Source organism: Cyprinodon tularosa, unplaced genomic scaffold (genome assembly GCF_016077235.1).
Source record: "Cyprinodon tularosa strain WSP-4 unplaced genomic scaffold, ASM1607723v1 ctg80, whole genome shotgun sequence".
Lineage (NCBI taxonomy): Eukaryota > Metazoa > Chordata > Actinopteri > Cyprinodontiformes > Cyprinodontidae > Cyprinodon > Cyprinodon tularosa.
In genome coordinates this window covers 392,159-416,450 of record NW_024039563.1, presented here as the reverse complement: position 1 = coordinate 416,450, position 24,292 = coordinate 392,159, and the positions used below count along the sequence as shown (strand labels likewise).

General features: G+C 35.9%; 2 protein-coding genes across 2 annotated transcripts in view; both read left to right on the top strand.

The window, feature by feature from the left end:
• LOC119774187 (connector enhancer of kinase suppressor of ras 3-like) overlaps window positions 1-2,446 on the top strand; it is a 50,452-nt gene extending 48,006 nt beyond the window's left edge. The window contains exon 13 of the mRNA XM_038271582.1: window positions 151-2,446. Within this exon, the coding sequence (XP_038127510.1) occupies window positions 151-440 (290 nt within the window). The 3' untranslated portion in view covers window positions 441-2,446. The remainder of the gene's footprint in view (window positions 1-150) is intronic.
• A 9,136-nt stretch (window positions 2,447-11,582) lies between these two features.
• On the top strand, window positions 11,583-20,724 carry LOC119774188 (interactor protein for cytohesin exchange factors 1-like). Its single transcript, XM_038271583.1, is given in 12 exon segments — window positions 11,583-11,718; window positions 11,721-11,869; window positions 12,158-12,211; window positions 12,565-12,604; window positions 13,081-13,250; window positions 16,583-16,656; window positions 17,075-17,146; window positions 17,221-17,285; window positions 17,466-17,590; window positions 19,586-19,925; window positions 20,056-20,246; window positions 20,339-20,724. Coding segments are annotated over 12 exon segments (1,602 nt in total). The 5' UTR covers window positions 11,583-11,597; the 3' UTR covers window positions 20,540-20,724.
• The last annotated feature ends 3,568 nt before the right edge of the window (window positions 20,725-24,292 follow it).

Sequence of the window (24,292 nt, the reverse complement as noted above, 5' to 3'; positions counted from 1 at the left end):
CTCACGCTGAGCCTGGTTCTGCTGGAGGTTTCTTCCTGTTAAAAGGGAGTTTTTCCTCTCCGCTGTCGCTACAAGCATGCTAGAACCCTGAATTGAATTATTTTTGGTTAAAATGATACCTGGCAGTGAACTGATGTCTTCTTCCCTTAGGTGAGGATCTGCTGTACAGATACCTCAGTAACGAGCGGATTCCCACCATTGCCGAAGAGGTCCCATCGGCGTCCTCCGCCTACAGGCCAGCGAGGGAACGTCAGCTGGTCCGAGTGGACCGCATCCGACACAGCTGCTACTATTCGAACTCAGACCTCCACAACAGCGCCACCATCCCCTACCAGGAGGACATGAAAAAGGCCTCAGTTAGCCCCAACTCAAAGCGCACACCGGCAGAGCGCTCACTACTGGTCAGTTGGATCACGCGGCTTAAGCTGTTGACTCACTGATGATGTGCTTCCTGTGCCGGGGCTTCCTATCCCTGTCCTGTGTTCTTCCTCAGTGCCTTCAGTGTTTTATCATCAAGCAGTTTCGGGCTCTCTCGCTCTCCTTTCTGACCCCACACCTCCATATTCTCATGGTTTAATGGCTACTACCAACTACTACTACTACTTCTCCGCAAACAACCATGCTTTTGTAGTTCTCACTACATTAGGTCATTGCCTCTTTAACCCCACCCTAAATCCTGATGTCAGACTAGAAAACTCCTGTTAACTCAGGTTTAAAAAAAATCTTGGCCTTGTTCTCTTTACAGACTTCTGTGTACATATTTAAGTTATGTCATTTTTTCCGTTAAGATGTTTTCTGGTATAAATATTTAACCACTGAAGTTAGTCTTTAGTTATGTGATTCTTTTGGTTTTGATTTTTGAATATAGAAAAATTGTTCACAAAACTGCTTTTGAATTGATGACATTACTTTCAAAAATAATAATGTTTAGTCTTGTGAGGAGATTTTTATTTTATTTCTACCTACTGATTTCTTCTGCCTTTGGTTTTTTTGCGATTTCAGTATTTGGGAGCATAAAATAAATCCTAATATCAGACAAGAAAAATCATTATTATTTTGTTAAAAATACCTAAATTAAGTTTTTCCCTCCCCAAAAAAAGTAAGCGCACTATAATACATTTTGTTAAAGGTTAATCATGTACTTCCTCAGAAAAATCATTTCTGTTTTATCACTCGATCTGCGCCGGAAATGAGATCCTGCACTATTTCCGTGAGCTAACTTGTTTGGCTTTGGATTTAAACATAAACCTAATCTTTTTGAGTTTTATGTTTTCCATTCCTGATAACATTGTGGAATATAGTGCGTGATCTAAAGAAAGAAAAACTAAAATGCAGATAAACATGTGACTGCTCTGAGAATGTCCCATGATGATGTCAGACAAGCAATTTAACAGAAAAAATATAAAAAGCATCAAAATTGTCTCACAAAAGTCATGAAACATTTTTTTAAAGATGTGTATTCACATTTTTTAGAGAGTTATGGATAGATATAATAACTATTATTTATGGACAACCTGATGTATATTTGTTCGTGCATGCGCAGGACGGATCATGCTTCCAGGACGGATCGGGTAGTGACAATGCTAGCTTGTTAGCTATATGGACCAGGAACCTTTTCTGACCATTGTAGAATATGCATTTTAATATGAAACCCCATTTCTTCTAGTACAACCCTCCCTCCTCCTCTTGCCTGCCAAACTGCAACCTGATAGTAATATAATGTTATAAAAAAAAAAAAAAATGTAATTCTTTTAAAATCCTCGACAACAAAAATTTTGAATTTATTCATTAGTCCCAGAGTAGTCACAGAGTAGAAAATTAGGATTTGAAGGGGAGTTTTTGGATTTTGCTTAGATCAGGCAGACAGCTTCTATTCAAATTATGTCTAAAAAAAAGATGCCTAATTTACGTTTTAGTATGGGGGTAAATATTTTTCGCAATGGGCCAGGCTAATTTAGATGGTTATTTCTTGTCATTAGTCTAATCATCATGTGAAAATGGCTTTTTGCATTTACTGAAGCTTTATTTGTCAATTGGATCTCAAGTATTTGAGAATGACGAAGAAACAAAAAAGGAAGAAATCAGTATGGTATTCGAAGCGTTTTCACATCACTGTACTTTACAGTCTGCCACATTGCCTCTTGTAAGCTATGCATAAAAGCTCTGCAGTCAACCAAGCTCACCGTACTGCACTGGTTTTTGATGTTTACATATATATTAATAAGCAAATATTTGTGCATATTTAAAACTATGCACATGGATTTTTAGTTTAGGCTACAGTTTAAAACATGGGTCTGAGTACCGTCTGATGGATTGCTCTGGACAAGAAGAAAAGGAATGTCAGTATTATTTAAAGACTCAAAATAACAGGAGGTGTCTGTTACTTTTTCTGCGTTTTTGTAAGATTTAAAGGCATTTTATTAAAAATGGCAGTTCATTTCAGTGACTTTTTGTGTTGTCATTATTTTGTCATCTTGTTCCTATATATCAACAATAAAGGACTTTCCTATAACATTGTTTTCATCTGGAAACTGTATTATTAACCTGCTATCAGTTTACGCACCTAAAGGGGGGTGTGTGTGAAGGGAAGGGCCGTTGTTTGGAGCCGTCTGTCTTTTTGACCTGTTTTAACCTTTGAGGCAAACACCGGGTCTGCTTTTAAAGCACGCGGTGACACAGAATAGCTGATGTTGAGTTACCTTTTTTTTTTCCTCTGTCTCAGATGGTGATGGTTATGTAACTCTTGCTCCCTCTGAACTTTAAATTCAACATGGGGGATGGACCATATGTTCAAAGCAGGTTTTCTGTGGGGAGATCTTCTTTCCTGCACATATGTTGTGTTTTAAACATTGAAAGACCAGGTTAGAGTTACTTTGATTTTATTTATTTAAAAAAGGCTCCCTAAGAAGCAAAGTCCTGAGCATTTCTTTTAACAGAGCTACTTCTCAAATCTTTGGCTGTTTTTCTGCTGTTTTTTCCCCCCATGCTCTGCATGAGTTGAATGAAGCCTCTTTTATCTCTCCTTCCCCACTTCTTTCCATGTCTTGCTCTGCCCATGCTTGCTGAACTATAGTCGCCTGCGGTTCTCACTTAATTCGTACTCTCTGGAAACCTGTGGTCTGCCTAAACACTACCTGCATTCTGTCTAACCCACTGCCAGCGTTCACTAACGACTAACGCTTCATGCCTGCACATCACAGATGGTTACATAGGAATGTTATGCTGAATTACTGCTAGTTTGTGCATGCAAAAAAAGAAAATTTTATATTCACATTTTTGTGTCACTCATTAAAAAAAAGAGCAGGTGTACAATACCAGTCAGAAGGTCTAAACTCACCTAGTCATTCAGGGCTTTTCCTTATTTTTATTGCTTAATCTATTGTAAATATATAGTAAATACATTAAAATGATGAGGTAAAAGTGTATAGAATTGTGCAGTAAAGTTCTTGACATTCTCTCTTTGAGCTTTAAACCTGAAAGGGGAGTATTTTTTTAATCATTCCTGAAGGAGCTCACAGAAGTTGCAATAAAGATAAAGACAAACCATAAAATGGGGAGCTGATTCCAAGCTTTTTAATGCTTGTGTTCATAAGATGAATGTTTTACACCTGATTGCATTTCCCCCTTTATGAATTCCAAAGAAGTTTAGAGATCACGCGAATGAAAACCAAAATGCAGTGATCCACAAAGTTTAAAAACTACTTTTTCCTCTTCAGCACCTTGCAACATGTCTTTAAATTTTCATTTTTGCATTTTTTTTTTTTTATATATTTTTTAAGAATAACAGCATTGTATTTCAAGATGATGCTAATTTTGGAAGATATTTGTCATTTTTGCTTATGAGTTCTCTTTGTCAAAAAACAAGATCTATTTTTTATGAGTTATTTTATTTATTAATTTTCTTTGCTGACACATAACGATATAAACCAAATGGTTGTTTTATCAAATGATTAATCCTGTTTTATTTTATCCTAATAAGTAATCCATTTCCAAAGGGTCCTTGGTCGGACAGGGCTCTCAAACAGCCAGGTCAGGGTCATGACCCCGTGCTGCTGCTTTCTGTAACAGAAGGCTTTAGAAATGGACTCTTGTGTCATATTGATAACTTGTAGGAACAGAGAGGCAGGGAGTGGAATAATTCTTTAATTGCATTCCATACATGGATTGCCGTAATGTTGCACTGTAAAAAAAAATTTAAATTAAGTTAAACATTGTTTCTTAAAATAAGTGCATTTTTTCATTAAATGAAGCAGGTAAGTGAGACTTTGCCAATGGAATAAGAAAATTAACTTTTGAAATAAAAAAACTGCATTGTTTTATGTCAAGTGCATAAAATCTAATTATCTTATTTTAAGAGTAAAAATACTTATTTCATTTGCAGATCATCTGATTTACCTACTTACACTGTAAAAACTATCTAAATTAGTAAAAGTTTCTCAAAATAAGTGTATTTACCTTTAACCAGCGGTTTTGTTAAAGTTAAAACCTTTTAAACGATATTTTTTTCCCCAAGGTAAATCAGTGTGCATAAAACCCTAATGTATAATATTATATCTGGGGTCAGTAAAAGGTTATTTTTTCAAGGCGTTTGATAAGTTATCTGAGGTGTGTCTGTGAGTAAACGTTCTTCAGAAATTAATCATAAAGGATACAACAAATGTCATACCTCCCTTGTTTTTAACCTATAGAACAAAGCTTCCATGTCGCCTTAAGGAAGCTGTAGACACGATATAATCTCTGCATCAAGTTTGTTCCAGAGATTAATTGGATTCTGCTTTATACAAATGTGTCCAAAGCAGATATGATTTAGCAGCTATTCAATTAATTTAAAACAACCTATAAAGTGTTGACCTTGTAAAAGCACAGTGAAGAAACAATTTTCTGTAAATAAGCCTCATAGGGGTGATCTAACTAACCCTACTAGTTCAAAGATTTTTTTTCCTATGTTGTGGGTTTTATATGAAAGTTGTTCCAAGCCTTTTTTGTCTCTTTTATGCTGTGTTTCAATAATACAAGCTTAAAATATATATATTTTACAGTTTATACTGTGACTGCTGGTATCAGCAGAGGGACTAAACGCTCATTATAAAAGAATTTTGATTTGGTTTTATTATTTTGAAACCAGCTTGAGCATTTTTAGCTTCCATGCATTAACATATGGGTCTTTATGCATCACAGGGACATGACTGGTTCTCTAGCAGGGACTTCCTGAACCGGTGAGTTTCTGTCTATCTCTCTCTCACACATACAAACCAAAATCATAAGAACAGGGTGGGTCTAATTTTCCAAGAGGGAGGGACAGTCAGCTGCCAGTGGGATCATTTTGATGCAGGCTAAGGTTCAAAGGTGGTCTGCTTTTATTTTCATGGAAAACCCATAAAGAGTTGCAACTCTCCATCTTTTCAGACCTTTGCAGTCAGATAATGCATTTTTTTCAGGCTTTTGGGGGGTACGCTATCCTTTGATTACTTACATTAAGAACTTCATAACATTTATCCAACATGTGTTCTTTTACCTCCTGTTTTGATGTGTTTTCCTGGTTGTTTTCTGAGATGGACCAACACAAGGAGGCGTGTCTTTGTGAAAGGAAAGCCATTCAGTGTTGCTTGGTCTTCATAATGCTTCGAAGTTGTCCAGCAAATCTCTAAGACCTTTGCGGAGCCACTCAATTCAAATAGAGATGAAGTAACAAGCAAATGGACTCTATTTACTAATTAGGGGACTTCTAACAGGATTCAATTCCACTGGCATTTATTTAAGGGTAGCAGAGTTAGGGGCACTGAATGCAAAATCATCATGCTTCACTTTTATTCACAAAAGCTCATTTATTTCCTTTATAATTACAAGATTTGTGTTGATATTAGCTATGAAAGTCTAATAAAACATATTAAAGTTTTAAATAAATGTAAGTAAATGTTTTATTAAAGTTCACTTTTAGAACCTCCTGATTTTAAAATGTCCTCCACACCAGAATGTTTATCCACACCTGATTCGCTTCTAATTGCCAGAAATCTTTCTAGAGATGCCGACACTATGACGAATCCTGATTCCTCTGGCTTCCAAAGCGCTGGTATAAATACCCTTCTGTTAAATGTGGTGCTGTAGGATGTCATGTTTCCACGTCACCCTTGGATCTCTTCCGGTCTTGGATCCAGATCGTTAAGGAGGTGTGACTCCCCCCATTAACACCGTGGCTTGAAAGATTCGCACAAATCTGTCAATCGCAGGCAGTTCTATTCTAAGAGCCCCGGCACATTGGGGATGTCTCATGCTCGATCAAAACAAATGACACACCTTTAGAAAATATAGCAGTTAATCTCCTTGGAAAGCTGTCTGACTCACTGCTGGTGCCCCGACAAAAACAGGACAGCAGCATGAAACTGGCTTTGACTGATGTAATCAGGTGTCACCTTGATTTTGGCGGTTCACTCAATCCCTATTTTTCATGAATTAAAGTGTTTGCAGACGGGCTCCTCTTGTTCTCATTCATGCATAAAGAAACAAGCCATGTAAGAAAATAGAACAGCATCTTTTAAATGGAAGATGAAAGGAGATGGAGGGTCCGAAAATGTTAGTTGCTGGAACAGGAGTCAGCAAGTCATGCCCTGAAATTGCAGGGTGAGGCCAAGTTGAGGCAAACTGACTTTTCTGTGCAGTGAGAAAAAGCCTTTCCTCTACCCATGATGCAGCAGTTTGCTGATGGGATCTTATCAGAGCCACAAGTACTACAATTACAAGCAACCATTTTAAAGTCTCCATGGATGTTCAATCAGACTAGAACAGATAAGCTAAATGAGTGGTTATGGGTCATCTGAAAACAAGGAACCTATTTTTTTTTTGTGTTTCTCTGTCCAGAAATTGTTATCTTATCTAAAGCATTTCAGGTTTTAGCTTAATTTGCTGTTGTTTCCATGCTGACAATGCTTTATGAGGTGTGTTTAAAACCGACAATGAGTTGTCTATCTCTTGCTCCGACAGATACAATCAACCACACATGAGATCTTGGTCCTTCTCTCAAGCAGTAAGTAAATGATTATGCAACCCTCTGTCTGTCACACTGTCTGAATACCTCAATGATCTCTGCAACCTGACCGATCTCTCTCAGCTCGGTGTCGATAAAAAGGCAGTGAAATCAAGGAGATGGATTTCATTTCATACAGATATAACAATCTACTATCTTTCCCGCTGTATACGCCAGAACTGTGATCAAAGAAGTCTAATTATGCTGCTGTTCACCAAAACATTGTAGAAGATGTGGAAATAATTGAATTTGTCAATGAGCAATAAATGATTTCCTGGTCTGGATAATAATCTAAAATAAAATAAAAAATATATAAATATAAAAAACAAACTTTTAACCCAGTGGCCTATGAGTTACTGCCAATCACTCAATGCAAAACATATCTGCAATCACCAGACGGATTTAACATGATAAAAGTTACTAGTAGAAGGAGACTAATCTATGCTTGTACATATTTACTAGTTGTAGTCTGTTAAAATATCTGGTTGATCTTAAATAATAATGGATTTTTTTTTTCCAGTTAGCTTCTTATTAGAAAAAAGTATGTTTTGCACAAAATAAATAGTTTTTCCTTGTCAACCAGAGCTCGATTTGCAGCCAGGTCAGCTTACAGCCTGTCAGAGAAACAGGAGATATGCAGCCACCAAACTGAGCAAGCTGTCTTGTTATCACTCTCGCTCCCTTCCCCCCCCCTGCGCTCCATGTGAGTTTCACCTGCTGAAGAATGGCTGCCCTATCTGCCCCCTCTCACTCATGCGCGCGGTTTCTGGGTGGTGGGGTGGAGATGGGGGTATCAACTGAGGCCCATCATGGCTTTTAGCAGGAATCAAAGGGAGAGAAGAAGATCTGCAGCGGTGTGACCAATCCTGTCAAGGCGAGAGGCTTTTGACATGAGTCACAGGGAGCATTTATTCTATTGCATTCTGTATGGGATATTGTTGCTGACTAATAATTTCCCATTGTTGGGATTATGAAATTGCATCTTATATTATTAATTCCTTACCACCTTCACATAGATGATCAACGGAAAACTAAGTTAAGTTTACTTAATGGAGATGTGAAAAGTGGGACAGCAAATAGGAAAAAGAGGAGTAGCATCTCTTGATGGCCACTTCAAACCATGTTTTTAAATTCCAAAAACTAGTTGGACAAAGGGGGAAAAAAGGCATGGGGCCCCATGTCTACTTCAGCACAAATGTGAGAGCTTAATAACTCTGTAGTCAGGAATGTGTTTGCCATCTCAGCATAGAAAATGTACTGGATAGGCCAGGATATCCAAGCTTTTGCACAGACCCAATTCAAGCAGCGCTGTTGTGGCTGCAAACCCGACCCCCGCTGAGGCAGTAAGGAGTGATGAAAGGCAGAACACAGCTTCACACTACATGAACAGCACAAATCTAACATAAAGCACATTTTCTTTCCTGACTCCTTATGGACGCTGCTGGGATCTTATGTCATCTTAGCTTAAGGTCATTTAGATGCATCCATCTGGCTCTGTTGTGACCTTCTATGAAACATTTCATTTGAGAAGACTTAGTCACTGTTTCTGCCTGTGATGCACAAGGAAAGTGTCAATATTTTATTTAAAAAGAAAACAACTTAAAAAATGAAAAAGTTGTATCTCTGTTTTTCTTATAAAACTTAACAACAGAATGAAAAAAATGGGAAAACATATATACAATATATATAACAAATTATATCTGAGAAGCTGCATGTTAAAGTAAATGTCATTAAACCGAGCAAACAGCAAAAAACAAATTTTCTTTTCATTTTAAGTAAGTTTGAACCAAATTGTACTTCAGTATAGGTATGGGTAGTATATTATATTTTTGTGTAAAAGTTTGTTCAGCAATAATTTGGGATTTTGGATATTTTTTCTAATCATAATAAGCCCAATTAAAAAAAATAAATAAATAAAAACTACCAAAACAAATAAAGCCTTATTAAAACCTTCTTTTTTACAAAACATAATTTAATCAATCTAAGTGCAATGATACAAAGAACACAATCGGTGTAATATATTTTTTAGTACCTACCTAAGTATTTATCTGTCTACAAATTAAAAAATCGGAATCTTGTTCCATTTACAACTTATTTTGATCCAATTTGGTGTTTTTTAACTGCACTTTCTAAATAGCTGGGACATGACGACACCTAGTGGTTACAATCTGTAACTGCGAGTTCCTTCTCCTGCAGAAAGCCTGGAGAAAACGCGATAAAAGGCCACTTTAATCCCTTCTGTGTCAAACATCAGACAGAATGTGGATCCTCATTTAAAATGCGCAGGGTAACACCCCTAAAGATACCGGATTCCTTTGAAAACAGACGTGCTTTCTGAACGCAAACATGCTCACCAAGGTTTGGTCAAACTTTGAAAGGAGAGTTCGGTTTAAACTACAATCCCTGAGATTATGGTGGAAGGTAGAGTACATTATTTATTTCAGCTGATTTATTACATTTATGTTAAAATTTTGAAGTATCACCTTTATTGTTCTGGATTGAAGCTGATAATTAATTCAAAATACACAGTTTTTTATTTTTACATTATGTTTTCTACTTTAGGAGGATTTTAATTCATTTGGCATAGATTAGAAATTAAAGTCTGGATTTTAGAACTAGGTATGAACTGCATTTTTTTTCTCCCATCTTAAAAAAACCCAAAGGTATCAGGAAGTCAGTTATTAAACTCAGAGCAGTTCAAAGTCACGTTTTAGAGTCGTGGTTTGTGTGGTTATGCTGATGAAATGAGTTCAAGAGCAGCGGAAAAAGAGCTCTAATGTGTTGTGTAAACTAGAAGGAGGAAACTAATCTAAAATAGATAAGGATCACTGAAGTGAATAGTTTGGATCAAATCTGTTGCCACGTTTTTTTTTTTTTCTTTACCAGTGTGCTGCTACTCAGCTGTTTGAGCTGCAAAAGTGCAATCTTTCAAAAAGCAACCCAAATGGGTGGTTATTAGGTTTAAAGCACGTGACAGAACATGGTTAATGACGACCCTAACCCCCACCCACACCTTTATGAGATGTAAGCCACAGAATGGCATTGCTGGCTGCACATGAGGTGCATGAAGGATGGTTGAATGGAGGGGAAATGTGCAATAGAGAAACGTGCTGCAGTAATTACTATAGATAGATATGGAAGAGGATTAGAGCCACTGGAAAAAAAAAAGTTAACTTGATATTTAGATATTTCAGTTTAATGTGTGTGTGTGGGGGGTGGGGGGGGATCAGAATTCTGACTTTTTTCACACAATTCTGACTTTAATCTAAGAATTCAGACTTTATTCTCTGAATTTTGACTTTAATCTGTGAATTATGACTTTATTCTCAGAATTCCGACTTTTTTCACAGAATTCCGACTTTAATCTCAGAATTCTGACTTTTTTTCTTAGAATTATGACTTTTATCTCAGAATTTTGGATCTTAATGTAGATGGGGGTCCATGAAGGAAGAGATGTGGGAGCACTCAGCTTCACTGACAAAGATGTGAGTTATTTGAGAGGGCCAGTAACGAATTGATGGAAAATTATGGAATAAGGTTAATTTTAACGTGCCCGAGGGGTCTCGGGTGATACTATTTAATGAATGGAAGAGCAGAAGGTTAATAAAACAAGAGAGCTAGTTTAGTCTTTAAAATCGACATGGCTACGGCTTGAGGCTAACATGTTAGTTCGCTGTGAGGATTTAGTCAGAATTTTGAGAAAAAGTCAAAATTCTTACTTTTTTCTCATATTATTCTGAAATAAAATTTAAAAATCTGTTAACTTTTTTATTTTTTCAGTGGCCCTAATCCTAATAATAATAATAAAAAAAAAGCCAATTTCCAGGGGAATTTTGAGGTCACTATCGTTTTCTGACCTGAGAAGCTTTGATGAAGATAGAGATGAAATATTTTACCAGAACCTCCCCACACCGCAAAAGGTACCAGAAACATGGTTTCATACTTGATCACAGAAAACTTACCAGACCTAAACTCCTATTGAATAGAAATTCCTCTTTAATAAAACCTTATATGTTTGCTTTAGACATATTCTTTATCTAACATTATGTATTGGTATCATTTTTAAATGGCTTCATATTTGCTTGTGCAGCGTTTTGGGTTTTTTTTTTCATATTTTTTCCTTCCACTCAACTTTTCACTAATATCCTTGACATTTCAATGACTTCCTGCTATAACCGACAGTCAGCATTCTTCTTATTGTCATTTAGATCATAATATCTGTCTGTCTGTCTGTCTGTATATCCAGAAATGTGTAGATATAACCTTTTTTTTTATTAAACCTGTTTAATTCTCTAAAATCTGACATGACTTTTTTAATTACATCTGCTATAAGCAATAATCCTCAAAATGAATAGTGAATTGCATGACTATATAAATTACTGCTATAAATGGCATGTTTATATAATATTCTGATTAACTGTGTAGTCTGGCTATAACAGATTCAGAGAGATGTGGTTTGTTGAGATTTTCTAAATTCTCAGAAAACACAGCAGCAGAGTGAGGCATCATGGAGGACTTTTCAGCTTTTAAAATCATCAAACTGTTTGCTCACTCTGGCAGCTTTTGAACTGAACAAATGAGGAACCCAAGAACGCAGAGGAAGTTGGCCAATAATTGCAGACTGGATTTCTCAATGCTGCCTTGTTTTTTTGTTGTTTTTTTTAATTTTTTTAGGATGTTGAGCAGCAAAGCTGAACATCCCTGGAAAAAAAAGAAATGTTTGCACTTAGAAAAAATGAAGAGGAGTTCTGTCAGACCAGCACAGTTTCCTCCTTAGTTACTTCTTTTATGTGTCATAGTGTGAATGAAACTGCTGATGGTAGACATTCTAACACAAGCTGAGAGTCGGTTCTGTCTGAGAACTCAACTTTAAAGCTTTCAGCCTTTTCTGACTCAACTTCCCTTTACACTTATGGTGAAACATACCATGTTCTGCATGTATCTGTTGTCTTTTTTTGGTTTTTCTTTTGCCTAAGTATGAAAAAAACATTGTCAGTACTTCTCTGCCTGTGACGCCACTTCCTTTTGAAGAAACAAAAGAAGAAAAAAACATATTTCTGCTGTATTATCTGTGGGGAGAGATGTTGTCAACCTACACACCTCTCAATACATGTTTCTGCTGGTTACTTTTGACAGGCTGCCTTCCCTTTGTCTGTTGCACCTTCCATGGCTGCTGATGACTATAACCCTGTGAGTATTCTACATGTTCTTTTTTTTGTGACATTTACAGAGGCTATACTTCTGCTTCTCTTATTTAATGTTGACAGAACTCTAGATATGAATTATTAGGGCTTGTTAGCCTTCACATCAGGATGAAAAGCTGCTTTTTACCTTCTTTATTTCCTATTTTAAATTCTAATGAAGGCAGAGAGACTCTAGAGTAGATAGACGAGGCAGAAGCTGAACATTAAAGAACAGCAAAAAAAAAGTCTATGCTTGTGTGAAACAGGATGTTAAGCGACGATTTTCTTCTCTGTTGTTGCGTGTGACAGTTTTCTCTTCTTGTCTTCCTCCTCTGATCTCCCTGTTGTCCTCTCTGAAAGGTCTCCCTGAGGCACAAGTCAAAGAAGAAGAACCGGGGAGGTAAGCTTGCTCTTTTAGCTTCGCATCTACAGCGAGTTTTGCCCCACAGCTGTACTTTGGACCACCGGTGGGCGTGTGATAAGAAAAAGGGCAATTAGTGTGTACAGAGAGGTTTTAGGCAACCCACAGTTACTTTCATATCATTTCTTTTCTGCTCTGTGCTCTGTGTTCTCTCTCTTCATTTCTGAGAATGCAACTTTTATGCTTTTTAATGCTGCTCCTTTAATGATCACATCAGGTAAGGGTCACTGGGATCACAACAGTTTAGAGCTGAGAGCGTTGCAAATGGTTGCGTTATTTTTAGAGTATTGAGCATTTTAAGTGACCTACATTGGCTCGGATGGAAATGTTTTTTGTGTGTGTGTCAGTTAGGATGCTAAAACCAGTAACCAAAGCATCAGACAGATGCTTTGGTTACTGGTTTGTTTGCGTTAAACAAGGAAGTGGACTGAGCTCTTTGCATCTTTTGTAATCAGGCAATGGTACCATGAGCAGAAGACGAGTGTCCGTCAAAGAGCTCGGTCAGCCGGACCATCAGGGCTGGCTTTACAGGAAGAAGGAGACCAAGGGCTTCCTGGGGATAAAATGGAGGAAGTACTGGTTTGTTCTCAAGAGAACGGCTCTATACTGGTACACCAACCAATTGGTAAGTAAAGAGAGAATTCAGTTTGATGTAGGTTTGTTTGAAATTTAAAGAACTGCTACAATGTTTTGATGTGTTGAGCATTTTTTCGGCTTCTTCTGACCTGTTGTCGAGGTAGCAACCACAACATCAACATATTATATGGTTTTTATTTTCTTTTTTTGAGGAAGGGAAATTGGTTACACTGAGTTTTATTGATGGGATGGAACAAGTCTGAAATTTAAATACAAAGGAACGTCACACATCTGAGATATTTATTTTATGATTCTATCTCTATTTTTGCTGTAGGCTGTAGTTTGTGGTCGTATGTTACATAACGCCACAATAAAGCTAATGTTAATGGTTGTAATCTGGTAAAAATTAAAAAAATGATCTTAAATGTCTTAAATGGTTTTATTTAAGAGTTTAAGAGTGAAAGGGATTACAAAAAAAATGGCACTGTACAGAATTTTCTTAATTTGAAAAATTGAAAAATCAATATCTCTGTCTCCATGCACTAAAATGCAGTACTTTATTTTTTAATTCATCTCATAAATATGATTAAAAGTGTTTTGCAACAAAGAGCAATTAATTTCCGTTAGCCTGTTTGTTTAGCACCTTATGCCTGACTCAACCAAATTATATCACACATGGTTATGGGGGGGATGTGACAGCAGCTGCAGACTTTGTGCTTCAATTCATATTTGGAAATGTTCTATATTTATACTGAAATTGTGATAGAAGAACAATTACTGTGAAAAAAAATCCAACTTAAACCCTAAAAAAAGAGAGATATGATGTATTTTTTAACTGCAATAATAAAATTATCACCTAATTTAGCATTTTATATTGCAGTTAGCTTGGAGAATGTTGACTTTTCTGTAAGAGACAGAAATGGGAAGCTGAAAAGCATCAAAGAGTCAACTTTAACAAATCGTGTATCTTTGTGTTTCCTCCGACTTGATTTTTAAACACCTGACCAATGAAGAAAGTGACTAACTTTGCCTAATCATTACTTAGTAACAGCATCCTCTCTAAGGAGTGTTCTTGTCAGTCTGAACTAGTAGACTTTATGATAAATGCGCTGATTGGAACCAGATTTCTTAAAAACCGAAAATGTCATTGGAAAAAGTAACATTGCAGTGTTATTTAGTTTTTTTTTAACCGTATGAAGCTTAAGTTTTGGCCACAAAACACTGGAGATTTTTGAAAATATTGTTTAGTTTTTCTTTAGTTAAATTGCTCCTAATGAAGTTACTATTTTGAAGAAATATTGCTGTTCTTCGCCCATTTTTTCAGTCTGGGGGGGCATGATTCATATCTTTGTTTCAAATTTTTTTTGTAGATGTTAGTATATTTATCGTAACTGGGAAAAATAAATAATTCCCTGTCAAAAAATAATCATATAAAATTATGAAGGTTCGCTTTTCTCTACAGATAAAACACACTTTGAAGTGATTTTTCTATCAAAATTTGTTTTTTATTTACTAAAAAAAATGGAACATTAAAAGGTTGTCTTTTAAAACTTTGCTACTTGCATAAAAAAAACAATGAACACTGAGTAAAGCGGCATGGACTGAGTCATAAGACTCATGTGAGTTCCTCTACCTTCGTCTCCCTGCCGGTCATGCTGCAGCTCTGTTTCCTGTTTGGCGCTGCGTCACCACCAGGCTATCTGCACAGATACGGACAGACTGACGTACAAGTCTTGCTTCCTTGCAGATTTCTTCATTTTTTTTTTTTACATTAAACAGATGATATTGCACCTAGATCCCCTGAGTGAATACAAAATGCAGTGTTTGCCTGAAGATCACAGCCATCAAACTACATTCACATGATGATGGGTCTTTTGCATGGCTGTAGAGGGATTCTGGCCCACTCCTCTGAGCAGAATCATTCAGCTGCTTTGGAGGATATCTGGGCATGAACAGCCAGGTTGAGGTCCTGGCACTGTGTGGCTCCATTGGATTCAAGTCCTTTGACTAGGTCAAAGCCTATCAGCAGCGAGCTTGCTAGTGTGTATCATCATCCTGCTTAATAACACCTAAAATGTGCATAAGCTAACAAAGAGGATCATAGCCTTTATTATTAATCACATATCTTGTGGTATAGTGATAACAGTAGAATTGATCCTAAATATTCTTTTTACAATAAAGCATATTCTAGTGGTTTTAAATCTGAGTGCCACAAGCAGGATTATTCCTTTCATAATAAAGCTCACACCAAATGAAAAAGTCTAGAGCGCTTCAGCAAGATAAAAAAAAATACATCATCAAACGGAGTTATTTATTTCATAATAAATCTATAGCCTTAAATACAATTCTTACTACCCCTAAACTCTTGTTATCTCATTAATGAATGCATGTTTTGTCCACTCTTTTTTTTTTTTTTTTATTGGATCATAAATTATGACTTAAACTGATGCAATTTTTTTTCCGCTTAGGATGAGTCACTGATCTACGGAAGAGGATTAGGGCCACTGAAAAAATTCATAAAGTTAACTGATTTTGAAATTTTATTTCAGTATCGTATAAGAAAAAAGTCAGAATTCTGACTTAATCTGTGAATTCTGACTTCTTTCTCAGAATTCTCACAGAATTCTGACAGCTAACAAAAACATGTTGGCATCAAGCCGTAGCCATGTCTGTTTTAGAGACTAGCTCTCTTGTTTTAATCACCTTCTGCTCTTCCATTAATTAAATGGCATCAGGGACCCCTCGGCCACGTAAAAAGTTGCCTAATTCCATCATTTTCCACCAATGTGTTACTGGCCTTCCCAAACAACTCACATCTTTTTCAGTGAAGCTGAATGCTCCCACATTTCTTCCTTAATGGTGCCAATCTACATTGAGATCCAAATTCTAAGATTAAAGTCAGAATTCTGAGGAAAAAGTCAGAAATCTGAGAAAAAAGTCAGAATTCTGAGGAAAAAAAAGTCCGAATTCTGAGGAAAAAGTCAGAAATCTGAGAAAAAGGTCAGAATTCTTCTTAGATTAAAGTCAGAATTCTGACTTTTTCCCCTTATTAAACTGAAATGATATTTAAAAATCAGTCTACATTTTTTTCTTTTTTTCAGTGGCCCTAATCCTCGTCCTTACTAATGGGTTTTCCTTTTTCCGATATGAAGATTAATTAAACATTAACATAGTCACACTTAAACATTTAAGTGTGACTAAGGAAAAAAAAATCAGCTCTCAAAATCTTGTCCGTGGTAACTTGTTTTTTTTAAAGACACTGTAGCGTGATGGCTTTGGTCATACTTAATGTATGCCGCCAGCTGCAGTTTGGCGACAGGAAGTGGTTTGAAATCTGTTGCTGCTTCTTAGCTCTCACCCTCATTACAATTTCTGTCGCAGGCGGAGAAAGCAGAAGGCTACATTGACCTCACCAACTTCATGATCGATGTAGCCATCGAGTGCAAGAAAAAACAGTAAGTTCAGAATTTTCAGATCTTGGTTCATCAGGATGACGTGATTGTGATTCATCAGACTTTGTTTCACTAAAGATGGAACTTTATTTATATCCGCTGCTGGTTATTATAGGAAATGTTCCCACACGCTGTGACGGGAACGTTTAATTTCGTAAAAACAGTGTAAAAAGGGATCTATAACATAGAAAAGTCACTTCCTTTTCCACTGATCACATCTATGGGTTAGATCATTTAGATTATTTCTGCATTGGTGTTCCCAGAACATCTTAATGACCTCCATCAAGAGTGGCTTGAAACGACAATGAAACATTTTTGAATTGTCTCTATTTGCTGAGAGCAATGATGAAGCCACAAAATAATCTTTTGTATTAAAATATTCCAAAGCTGTCTCTCTAAATGTCTGCTTCTTCTCTCACAGTGCATTCAAAGCCTGCCACCCTCAGGTCATGATGTTTTATTTCGCGGCTGAGAGCCATGAGGACATGAATCTGTAAGTTACAATAGAGTACAACTTGTTTAAAAGCTGCTGTTCATTTTCAACATATATGTATTTTTTCTTCTCAGATGGTTGAATAAACTCGGGTTGGCTTCTATCCATTATGAGCAAACAGAACAAGCCACAACAGCTGGTAAGCCACAGTGTTCAGCATGTTTCCATGACAGGTGTGATCACAAATTTAGGGCTTGTGACAAATGTGACAAATTAGAGCATTGAACATCTTGTGTTTTTTTACTTGTTGTGCAATCAGTGTTTCATCATGTGAGTTGATGTTTTTTCTTGTGTGTCTCAATCAAACATGGACATTTAGAGTGTTATAGTGAAGCCAGTGATCATGAAGAAGCAGAGAGCCCAGAGATCCCGCCTCCACCATACTCTGAACAGACCCTACGGGAGTCCCAGGATGTGCCTGATCCACCTGGGAGCACACATCAGGTTAGAAGACATAAAAAGGTTATTGGAAATGAGAACCAGCTCCTTCCTTCATTGTTTTCCCCTCATTTTGTCATAGAAGTAATATATTCAAACATGTGCCTTTGTAAAGTACTCATATGGAATATTTCCACCAGAATTCATTGCAGCCAAACTTAATATTAATTTACAAGCTAAAACTTACGCAATAATATGAAATATGACTGTTTAAATGTTCTTCCATAAATTTGATCTTTTATTATTTAAACCTGAACAATGAAGTTAAATCATATTTTGCCTCATGCAGCACCAAAATATGCCTAAAAAAAATAAAAACGACCTCAGTTAATGTCACTGTAAATATTTCTTTCGCTTAGGTCATGGAAATACGCAATGGTTAGTATTACAAGGATCGAATCCATGTTTAAAATCCATTATTTTCATTCTTAGAAATGTGGAGAATTATTATAAATTTCAAAGAACTCAGCTCAGATGTGATGATTCAGATTCACACTTGTCCATCAATAGCTGCGTAAATCTGGAGGACGTCCGGTAGTCGGAAATCCTACTGACCTGCTGGCAGATGATGATGATGATGATGATGGCTGGGTTATTAGCTGCTCTAATATTTATATATTATATATTTTCTAATAAACTGTACGTGGCTTTGCCAGATCAAGCTCTTACTATCCCCCCTTTTTTCTTTAAAAGGCGCTAAATGAAAGGTTTCGTATTTAACACTCGCCCTGAGCCGTATGCATGAGAGCCACACCAGTATGTTGCTCAGATTTTTGTAAAAACCCTTAAAAATGTGTTTAAATAGAGGCGCTCATATTGCTATAATGCCAGATCTGTTAATGTCACGTTTGCTTTTTAAATGCATTTTAATCACAAAGCTGTGCATGTTTATTATTCGCTAAAGTAGTGGCATGTTGGCTTCTGGCAGGTTCTGAGCAGAGGGCTGTATTCTAGTTCATTTTATTTATTTTGGGCAAAATCCTAAATCATTAGAACATGAAGTGTAGACTACTTCACACGCTTGTGTGGTGATTTCACTCCTTACAAGAGAAATACACAAGAAATACATTTGAGGAACAACTTTCAACTGCAGCAAAACCAGTTGTGTCATCTCCCAGAAAAGACTACTAATAAATATATTGCAGAGGTTTATTTTGTAATGAAACAGAGTGTAAAATTGTTTTAATTGGGTTCAGTGAAGCAACTTGACGGCGCCTTTTGGACTCCATAAACATATTATAATCAAAACTCTGCAAGTTTAAGCCAGTTTCTTTATTGACTCCCTGATGCTGTTTAAAAAAGTTGTTGGTTGGCTATAATTAATCTACCTGCAGTATTAGATTAGATTAGATTAGATTAGATTAGATTCAACTTTGTTGTCATTGCACAGGTACAGGTACGAGGCAATGAAAGGCAGTTTAGGTCTAACCAAAAGTGCAATAGCAGCAAGTGCAGGATAAATAATGGTTCTATAAATACATGACATGGGTTTCTACTCAATAAGTATAGAGATGAATACCATTATAAACAGAATCTTACTAATAAATGAATATAATATTTAGATAACTAGTGTTTTAAACTAAATTTACAGCTGAATATGTACCGAATATAATATACATGTGGATATTACTATAAAAAGGGTTTTTATAGTTATGTACAATAGCATATATACAGATGGGTTTTACTATAAAATGAATAAATAAAGTTTGGACAGAAGCTATCTAAATGAAAGTTCAGTTTAAGGTAATTGCATATTACAGTTAAAGTACGTTATTGCAGATGTAAATGTAAACAATTAGACAAAAAATGGTGACAAACTCCCTGTTGGCCTTTTGTTTTGTTGTGTTTGCTTGAAAATTGCGAGGCACTTTCTGTTTATCTATACTAAAAAAAAAAAAACAATAAAATGCATCAAGGTTTGTGTTTGTAACATAAGCAAATGTCAAATAGCTCAGAATATAAGAATGCATCTAATACATCATTTAATTTTTTATTTTTCAGGGTACTCTTCCACCTCCCTATGCTTCCGCTGTTCCTGCGGAAGCCAGCGATTTGCTCTCCTCCCCCGTCAGTACGATGACTTCGCAGAGCTCCGCCTCCTCGCTTGCCAAGCAGCGGCAATCCTGGATGGACCTTGTCTCCCAGGCGTCCTCTTCTCCGGCCGGGGAATCGGCGGTAATTTGCTCTGTTCAAGTCCACTTGCAAAAAGAGAGAAGCGGAGGGGGAGGATCATTGGAAAACTCCATTCCCCAGGACTCCTCAAATTCAAATGGGTCCAACAGAGAGATGGGCGTGGTGGAAGGGGAGGAGCAGAGGGATGTTTTAGCACCTCAAAATCAAGGTGAATGCTTTAAATGTCTTATTAAATCATAGTCCTTTTATGTGCTCTCTTTCTGTTTAATTTTAGAGGTCAGAATCTAATGTTCTTCAAGTGTGTTGTATAATAAACTGCAACCTCATTCTTTGTGCAGGAAATCGTGAGAATAGCTCAGATGAGATGGAAAAGCTCTACATTCATCTGAAGGAGGCCAGTCTCTCGCCAATAGGGGATCGAAAACCTTCAACAAAAAGGGAATTCAGGGCTTCTTTTGTAAAACGCTGCAAAAACCAGACTGTTAACGATAAGCTACACCATATCAGGGCACTCAACAGCACGTTAAAGGTACATAACACACAACTTTTGAGGTTTTAAAGTCAAAAAGTTCGATATTGTATTTAATTTTTGAATTGTTTGTTTGTTTGTTTTTGTCACAGTCTAAAGAAGCGGACTTGCAGGCAATAGAGCAGGTGCTATCTGACCCAGAGCTTACCTCGGATAAGTTCAGAGAGTGGAAGGAGTCCAATGGACCTCTGATGCTGGAAATCTGTGTCAAAGACGACCAGAAGGGGGCGCCAGAGGCTGTAACTGGTGCAGCATCAGTCACTGCTGCTCCTGTTGCAGAGACTAGTTTATAAAGTGTCCAATTATGAGCTGGTTTACTGTATTTGGACTTGGACCTTATGGTTGCATACCATGAGAATGCAAACTTACTGCTGTGATTAATTCAGCCTACACTTCAGTTCCACGGAAGAGCATATGAGGTCTAACGTGTCTGACTTTGTAAAGTGTTTTTATCTAAATATATATGTGGAGATGGGATGAATTTACACAAAAATGTGAATTCAGTTTTAGTATTACTTTCACTCTCCAGTTGGAAGGAATAGTGTTTTTTTTCATTATGATTCCCACTGTATTATATAAAATGATTGAGTAGCTTGAAAAACGTTGGTCTTCTGCACAGAAACACTGTTTTGTTGTTTTTATTGTATAATTTATCTGTGCATTAGGCTGTAGTGAACAAATACTCAGATTCTTGTTTTTACGTAGTTGTCTGCTAATTATTGGTGCTATGCACCAACTTTGCCTGTTACAAGCAGCCCTACAGCCAGGATTACTTTGCTTTTCTCTAGATGTCATGTTATGGTTAATAACTGTTCTGACTGAACAATACGCTCTGTAGTTACAATAAATCACAAACCCTGAAACCCTAACTTCAGATTCATAGGAGTCAAATTATTGTTTCTTTACTGTTTAAGTATTAGGATAAAGACTTAGAATGTCCTTCAAAACCATAAATATTGACAGTATGTTCGTTTCATTTCGTGTGATAAAGATTTTATAAAAACGCAGCCCAACTTTGGAGTGTGTACAAAAAAAATATGTTTTACAAAAACCTTTTGGACTATGATTTCACACATAATGTGCGTGGATGCATCATTTAGATATGCAATTAGTGTTTGCCAATGGATGGTTGATGCTCTGTTTCACTACAAAGCAACTTTCTGATATTGTCATGTTTTAGCTGGTTGAAAACCATCCAGGTGTTTGCATAGCAGGTAAATAAGTAAAGAATTCTATGCTAAAATATGCAAAAAATAAAACAGTTACATCTAATTTGAAAACACTTATGTTGGCACTGCACTGGAAAAACGACCTAGAAATAAGTAAACATTTCTTAAATTAAGTGTATTTACCGGTACCCTTAACTTGAGTAGGTAAAGGAGGTGTTTTGCCAATGAAGTATTTTCACTCTTAAAATAAGATAATTAGATAATATGCACTTGAAAAAAGACAATGTAATTGCGTTTTCTCGTTTTAAACGTTAATTGTCTTGTTCCATTGGCAAAATGTCTCTTTAACCTCCTCAATCCAAGAACAAATGCACAAAATTACTTATCTAGATTTCAGTTTTTTTCCAGTGTGGTTTAGTTTTTGTAAAGCTTTACAAATTATTACTACAATAATTCTAAATTTATTTGACAAATTGTGTTGGGATTTTATTCAGCAAAGGCTGCCCTTATGTGACTTTACATGTTTTAGTTTTTTGGATTAACGTTCGACATAATTATCACAAAACCTAGAGGGTCCTGCCTGGATCACTTTGAGAATTTGTTTATTTTTGTCTTTTCTTTATGTAAAGGTTGTATGTAAATATGTTAACAATAAATATGTGTCCTTTTAATATGATTTGATTGTAGTTGTTCTTCTTTTTGCTATAAAAGAGCAGTGCAGATTTTCTACTTGGCTGTTCTTTATCAGATTTATAGTTTTTCAGCATGGGTTTGCAGTGCTTTGTTTTATTTTTTGTTTGTTTGTTTTTTGGCCAACTGTTATTCAATATTTTATTGATCCCAAAAATTAGGGTTTGCCTTAATCTGTAGATTTTCAGATAATGCATTGAGTGCATAACCTCTGGAGGAGTGCCCCAGAAGAAGACTCATTAATTGTAAAAAAAAAAAAAAAAAAAAAAAAAGAATTCTGTACTTTTCATGGTAGAAGTTATCAATTGTACTGCTGAGATGACAAAAGTAAACTGAAAAAAATCTAAATAATACTGAAAGCTACAGAAAAGTACCCTGAAGTGAGAGATTTAAACTGGGAAACGGTTGAAAATATGATGGGAAAACGAACAGGACCATCAGAAACTGGCAGAATGAAAGTAACTTAAAGATAAATTGAAATATTTGCTATTTATTATGCTGAGTTAAATAGTTAGAAAAGTTATGATTTAATAGTTTTATTTATTTAATCTTTTTTTTTCCTGGGGGTGAGTCATGTTTCCTGTTTCCTTGTTTAACTCCTTATCAAATGGTGATGGTAATGCACTTTAATTAGTTTGCCTACCGCCATAAAACCTTACAAGAAGAAGAAGATGATGATGATGATGATGAATTGAACAATGGATGTTTTGGTAAAACCTTGATGTCCTGGTGTAGATTTATTCCTAAAGGACTTTTCTTATCTGCTAAAGGCAGTGTTTAAAATTGGCTTTGTTTTATTTATAATGGGACTTCTAAAATAAATTATTTACTCCCGTTTATTTTAGAGGTATCAGAGCAAAGAAACCAAAGAAATACTACTTTTTTATTATTATTATTAAATCAACATAAATGACAACACAGGATACATTTACAGAGATAATATACCAACCCAAAATCCTCCCTCCCCTCACACTCATTCACATTCATTCACTCATTCACTCGTCCACAAATTACATTTTCATAATAAACATCTGAGAACTTCTCATTGGTTTTTATATTTTCTGGCTTCATCATCGGTTTCAACCATAAAACTTTCTAAAGTTAAATAATGTTGAATAAATGTTTTAAAGACATTAATACTAAGTGAAAATCTATGTTTGGCTTTAAAGATAAACTTTTTACCAAGTACAATTGTTAAATTAACAAAGTCATGACAGTTGATAAACTCTCCCAGTAAAACAGAAACCACATCAAGCTTCATAGACAGACCAATCCTTAAACACATTTTTTCAACTTCCACCCTAAATACAGACACAATATGACACACCGATACAAATTCAGGGTGGATTCAGACTCCTGACAACAGAAACGGCAATTATCTGACTCTGTCACATAGAAATTGTATATGATTTTAATTTGAAAATAATAATTTTGCACATCAACAGTAGTTTTATAAATAATGTAAGTATTTTATCTCACGGCAGCAGGCAGTCAAAGTAGTCCTCCCATTTTCCATATTTGTTATATCAGTGATTATTTTATTAAATAAAATGTATATATTTTTCTATTTATTTTAATTCCCTTTTGCCCTTTTGCCTTTTGACTAGAGTTTCTTATTGGAGGCTTACCAACATATATTTTAGTAGTTCCATTGTTAATTATTTTTTTCTATTTTTTCCCAATTACTCCAGTGAGTTGGTTAAAGGAAAAGTTTGAACAAGCATCACCATATATAATTCTAAATTCCTCATACTCCATAATGTTACCGTTCTTATTAAAAATGTCATTAACAAAGATTACTCCCCTTTTGAACATACTTTTCCAAAAGAAAGGCTGTCCATCTATTAATATATTAGAATTCATCCATATTATCTGCTCTCCATGAATGGATTATTTCCTTTATGAACACTGAGATTTTCCCAAGCAGACTCTCTTCATATGGAAAATGGGAAGACATCACTAGTATCATAATTTCTTTTGATACAATATATATGTTTTTTGTCCAATAGAACACTTCTATACCACTTATTGTTTGTTCACATCTTTGGAACAATTGATGCTTTCAAAGGCAAACACATAGCTTCAAGATTGAGGAGTTTCAAACCCCCATATTTATAGTCATTGTTCAAAACCTTTCTTTTTATCTTTTCTGGCTTGCCATCCCAGATAAAATCAAAGATTTTCTGT